Source organism: Agrilus planipennis, unplaced genomic scaffold, assembly GCF_000699045.2.
Source record: "Agrilus planipennis isolate EAB-ADULT unplaced genomic scaffold, Apla_2.0 scaffold55, whole genome shotgun sequence".
NCBI classification, from domain to species: domain Eukaryota; kingdom Metazoa; phylum Arthropoda; class Insecta; order Coleoptera; family Buprestidae; genus Agrilus; species Agrilus planipennis.
Genome location: NW_020438918.1, coordinates 536,332 through 542,289, shown reverse-complemented (window position 1 = coordinate 542,289; position 5,958 = coordinate 536,332). Strand labels below are relative to the sequence as shown.

Sequence of the window (5,958 nt, the reverse complement as noted above, 5' to 3'; positions counted from 1 at the left end):
AACAGAGGACTCTATGGAAGTCAATAAAAAATAGGCGAGATAGTTTGGTAGGACACCTTCTCAGGCATAAAGGTCTAGTCAGAGACATATTAGAGGCAGAAACAGGAGTTAGGAGGGGTAGAGGTAGACCTAGATTAGATTACTGTTCGCAAATAGTTAAGGATATGGGCTGTTCTAGTTTTAGGGAAATGCAAAGTTTAGCTCAGGATAGGAAAGAGTGGAGGTACGTGTCCAACCAGTCTTAGGACTGACGACCTTATGATGATGATATAAAATTATTGACAAATGTTAGGGTTACATTGTATGCATTAAGGGCTTAGTTACTTAAGTAGTGGATGAGTTTATGACTGTCATAATACGTCTTAACATAATTCCTGATTGAATTTGATGATATGTATTTGTGTACGTTTTTAAACTTTAGAATATTATTGTAGGTAGATATATATTCGGTACTTACATAAGTATCTAAATACACTACATTGGTTTTATAGTATTTTATGTTTTTGTCAATGTGTGATAGAAAGTAGCGGGAGTGTGGAGTGTGAACGTAGAACACGTGCCTAAAGATAAGAAATCCGCGTGGATGTATGTATAAACAAAATTACTTTGATGCATTTCGTATTTTTTAAGATTGTACAGGAGTGGAAAATTCCGTAATAGAAGAGATATATCTTCCAGATGGTTCTAAAAACTGCAACATTATGGAATACTCTATTGTTATTATAATTATGGTAAATGTACATGACAATTGACGTATGTAGATTATTTTTCAAAACTAATCCGTCAATTTACAAGCAGCTTCTTAATATTTTTTTTTAAGGATAATGCACATTTTAAGGGTCCTTTATATACGTAAAACATAACATAGCCATACCACAATAATTCTAAAAGCATAAGCTTTAGTTACAAAATAATTTCGTTACTTCTCATGTTGACATGTTACATCCTTCGATCATATTAAAGGCTTTCGTCGTTCGAGCAACAACATTTTATTCTATAAAAATTTACATAGATTCCTTCAATTCAACATTACCTTTATTGATTTTTAAAGATGCAATAGTTACTTATCTTATTTTACCTGCGATACTCAATGATTTCAAATATATTTTTAAAGAACTTCGTACTTTTACTTTTTTCTTTATTCGATATTTTAATTTGTATTTATTTATTACATACGGTTGTATGACTACTGTTGTTCGGGTTAGTTACTTAATATTCAGCAAATGAATTTAATTCATGAGTTTTTCTTTCAGGCTCAGAAGCCGGAAGTGCTAGTCAAGGAGGATCGGATTCTGGTTTTGGCGTTCGAAGGGGTAAATGTAAATGGTTCAATGTAGCGAAGGGTTGGGGGTTCATAACCCCAGATGATGGGGGTCAGGATGTTTTTGTGCATCAGGTAAAAAGCAATTGTTTAATCTCCCTTATAACTACGTATTATGATAAATGCGTCGCCCTTATCTTGGGGGTAGGTACATAAGATAGGTGAAGTCTACTAACGGAGACTGTACTATTTCCTACTAACAAAGTTTTCTTAAAAACGATCGTGGAGAGAGCGAGAGGATAAAATTGAAATATAAATTGGATACTAAGACAAAGTTATCTTCCCAGTCACAATACATCCCTTACTTCGAGGCATAGTTGCACAGTACTGTAGAACCTCGATAAGATAAAGACCAAAGAAAACGTAAAATAATTTGAGTTATTGTGGTACTAAGGGTTTAAGTTTAAGCTTTAAAATTATGGATTTCCAGTGACTTAGCAAACTCTTCAGTTTTTTCCTTTAGTATAGCTTCACTAACACTAATGTTTTTACATATTTCTACACTGTCTAAACCATGTAAACAAGCATTTATCTAAATTAGGAAATTCAGCAATTCTTCGTCTTTTACATAGAAGACTTTGTCCCGATTCAAACCACTTTTCGCTGCTTACTGGGGTACGATGCCCAAATTATTCGTTTAAGTTACAGAGGGTTTTTATTTTAAGTAATAGAAGCTTTGGACTCCGAGGGGAAGGGAACACAAAATTTTATGAATTTATAGAGATTATTAAGGTATCGAGGTTTAAGTTATCAAGGTTCTACTGTATTAGATCGCTCAAGTAAATTATCACTTACTTTGCGATGAGGCAGAAGTAGAAACGACCTACCAACGTATCACTTACCATCTCCTCAGTGTAGTCTAGTTTTATGAGAACTTTATTAACATGATATTAAATAGAAATATCGAGATCATTTTTATTGATGAAGGTAAAGATCAAGCGTTTTAGAAATTTGATTAAAATCTGTTTAGTAGTTTTGTGTGAAACAAAATCGAAATTTATTCCACGCTCAGGAAATGTAAATTTATAAATGTATCCAGTAAATGCTGAACAATCTATGACGAATATTAAAAATATACTTGTTGCTCTATCGTGGTCGTACCTGTTGGTAAAAAAAACGGAATCGGAGGGTAAGTTAAAATGAGGGTTGTATGACTACCTCTAGTTTAAGTACCTGTCCATTATGTTGTGAACGTCGGTTTCATGATGTGAGCTTTTACAAAAGCTCGTTTAAAACTCGTTGTGGGACATTGCGACCCGTTTGAGAATAGTAGTCACACTTAACCGTTTTACTTTCAAACAGACACAAATTTATAAACACGTGACGAAAGGGTGATTTTCACAAAGAATTCTACAGGTTTCCAAAAAGTGGAAAGCCGATCACAGGTGGATCAAAAATTTTAAGAAATAAGATACGATCTGTCATGTACCTAAACATGTAATAATAATAATAATAATAATGTGTCACAGACCTTTCGTGGGTAAATGTAGTAATTTTAATAATAAAGGAAAAGAAAGGAAAAGATGCTTCAACAAAACTGTTTATTCCTCTACAATTGTTTCGACCTCTAAAAAGTCATTTTCAAGAGTACAATAGTTACTATTGGTAACAATTGTCGAAGAATAAACAGTTTTGTTGAAACATCTTTTCCTTTATTTTCCTTTTTTATTGAAAATGTTTCATCTAGAATACACCGTTGAAAGTTTAAATAATGTAATTTTAATTTAAGTGTTGTTTTGTTTTCAGAGTGTAATTCAAATGCAGGGTTTTCGGTCACTCGGTGACGACGAAGAGGTAGACTTCGAATGTAAAGTTTCGGATAAAGGGCTTGAAGCCACCAGGGTAACAGGAGTAAATGGTAGTGAATGTAGAGGGTCTCATAGGAGACCAGTTTCGAAAAAACGATTTAGAAAAATTAGGTGAGTTAATAAAGCGAAGTAAATGCACCTCCTAAACAACCACCCCCTAGTTTTTAATTAATAAAAGTTTTTTATTTGCGTATCCCGAAGTTATAGCTATTATTCAGAAATAATTAACAACAATAATTGTTGCTCTCTTATTAAGATCTATTTTTAATATTCATATTGAGCTAATAGCTATGTAGATCGATCTATTTGAGGTAAACCTACACCTATAGTTCAATTACTTATAGTAAACAGATACATCTTTACACATTAAAACGATAAAATATAAACAATTATTATTAACAGAAGGTACACAAGTTTTATTATTATTAGTTACGTATCTACAATACAGTGGCGACGAAGAGGTGGGAGCGGTCCACCCCGGGTGCCAAGCACTAAAGGGTGACAATAGTGGAAGGAGCTGATTCCCATCCACGCTACGCCGCCACTGTACATATAACTTTATAATAAAGCAGTATTTGATAAATAGTTGTAATAAAAATATCTTTATTTATCTTGATGATAAGATTTTATCCGTTTGTGCACGTTAGGGTGTGCTATATCAAGCTAACTTACAGGTTAATAGGATTTGAACTGATGCTGCTCTGATTCGGCTCTAAAGACTTTCGTTGGTTCGAATTTCTTCTTAACGTATCGATAGCAGGAGTGGTGATCTTTTTAAGAGGTCCTATCTCCTGTGCTGGATGTGTCAAGGAACTCTGAAGAAGTTCGCCACTTGCGCTAGTGAAACGTTGAATTAGAACATCGGTTTATCTACTAATCTAATTTTAATAGGGTCTCTCCATTATAAAAATTTCCCTATTATTACAAGAAAAGTGAATTATTAAGTTAATAAATTGTTTTTTGCATGCATTACTCATATTAAATGGTGAAAAAGGTACCTAATAGAAACCGAGAAACTTTTATTTATATGTATAAAAAATTGGAATTTTCCCTATATTAATTAAATGGAAACTGAACCTTCCTATGCACCACCGATGTCCAAAAAGGGAGGGAGACAGTGCAGAATCATGTTTTCACATATATAAGTGTCAAACATTGAATATTCCAAATGTAATATTGGAAAACTCTAAGTAGTGAAAGAAAATGTTCATTTCCTTAAAATTAGTTACGTAATCGTATGTTCTAGAGGAGCTTCTTGGCTCTTTTTTACATAATTAAATCTTCAAGTACCTACCTATTCATCATTATCATCATCATAGGGTCGTCAGTCCTAAGACTGGTTGGACACGTACCTCCACTCTTTCCTATCCTGAGCTAAACTTCGCATTTCCCTAAAACTAGAACAGCCCACATCCTTAAGTATTTGCGAACAGTAATCTAACCTAGGTCTACCTCTATTTCTCTTAACTCCTGTTTCTGCCTCTAATATGCTTCTGACTAGACCTTCATGCCTGAGAAGGTGTCCTACCAACCTATCTCGCCTATTTTTTATTGACTACCATAGAGTCGTCTGTTCTCCTATTCTTTCTTATACTTCTTCATTTCTAACCTTTTCTACCCACGCTATCCTCATCATTCGCTTATAACACCACCTATTAGGTGGTATTTATTTAATAGAGTTAGTAGAGTTCTTCATTTTCTGTAGATGCTACAATTGCGGTGAATTTGCAAATCACATTGCCGCAAAATGTTCTCTGGGACCTCAACCAAAAAGGTGTCACAACTGTAAAAGTGAGGACCATCTGGTCGCAGACTGTCCTTTCAGGACAGAAAGACAAAGGACGGAAAGCACTGCGTCGGGATCGACGCTTGAGCAGAGAAGGGATGAAGGAAAAACTTCGCCTACATCTCAACCACCGAGCGCTATCTAGTAGGTAATAACTGACTTAAAACACAACACCCCTTAACATTCGAGGGGTGTCTTTTCGAAATTGTAGCCATTTAAAGTGTTACTCATAGGTGGCGACAGCTTTTGAATTTTTGAACGAAAATAGTGTGTTTTTGATAAATGTTTTTACAGTAGTAACATAATTACTCAGAAGTGATATTATTTGAAAAAAGCAACGTAATATCACACAAAAAACAAAAAAATATTTTTTTACACTTTAATATAAATATTATTTCCAATAATTGCCTCACCGTATCATTACTTGTCTAATTTGATTAAAGTTTTATCACTTTCTACTTCATAGTTAACCATTCTCTTTTATGGCATCAAACAATATATAGACTGCTAAATTAACAATTTCCTCTATTTTTCTTCTCTTCATAAACACACTCGTGTCATAGGTACTTAATTATTCAACATTGTTTTATTTTATAGAATATTTTTTTTTGTTTAATAGATAATTGATGTTTTTGTTGACATTTAATTTGTAACTGTTGACTGGGAATTATCTACCTCATTTACATAATTATTATATCCTAATTATTTAGATTTTAGAAAACTATAAGACTGTCGCTTGTAGGGTTATTTACTGTCTATTTTATACAGAGATACAATACATGGTCTTTATTATACAAACATTACTTCTACCTCATTTTTAATATTTACTTTAATATCTATATTTAACTGTAATTGTAGCGTAATTTTTAAATATCTTTGAACTGTTTTTATATAAATATTCGTTTATTAAGGTGTTTTGATAATATTTTGGGGAAAGTATACACACCATTTAATTTAATATATGATCAAAATGAGCGTTTCACAATTAAAATGTGAAATAATTAAGGAATTAAAACGCGTCTTTTTCCGTTATAGCTATTATT

At 33.0% G+C, this 5,958-nt stretch overlaps 1 protein-coding gene across 1 annotated transcript in view; it reads left to right on the top strand.

Annotated features, from left to right (window-relative positions):
* The window catches only part of LOC108736891 (protein lin-28 homolog), a 14,437-nt gene extending 9,004 nt beyond the window's left edge, over positions 1–5,433 (top strand). The window contains exons 2-4 of the mRNA XM_025973706.1: positions 1,254–1,396; positions 3,068–3,240; positions 4,835–5,433. Coding sequence (XP_025829491.1) covers positions 1,254–1,396; positions 3,068–3,240; positions 4,835–5,060 — 542 coding nt within the window. The 3' untranslated portion in view covers positions 5,061–5,433. The remainder of the gene's footprint in view (positions 1–1,253; positions 1,397–3,067; positions 3,241–4,834) is intronic.
* Positions 5,434–5,958: the final 525 nt, after the last annotated feature.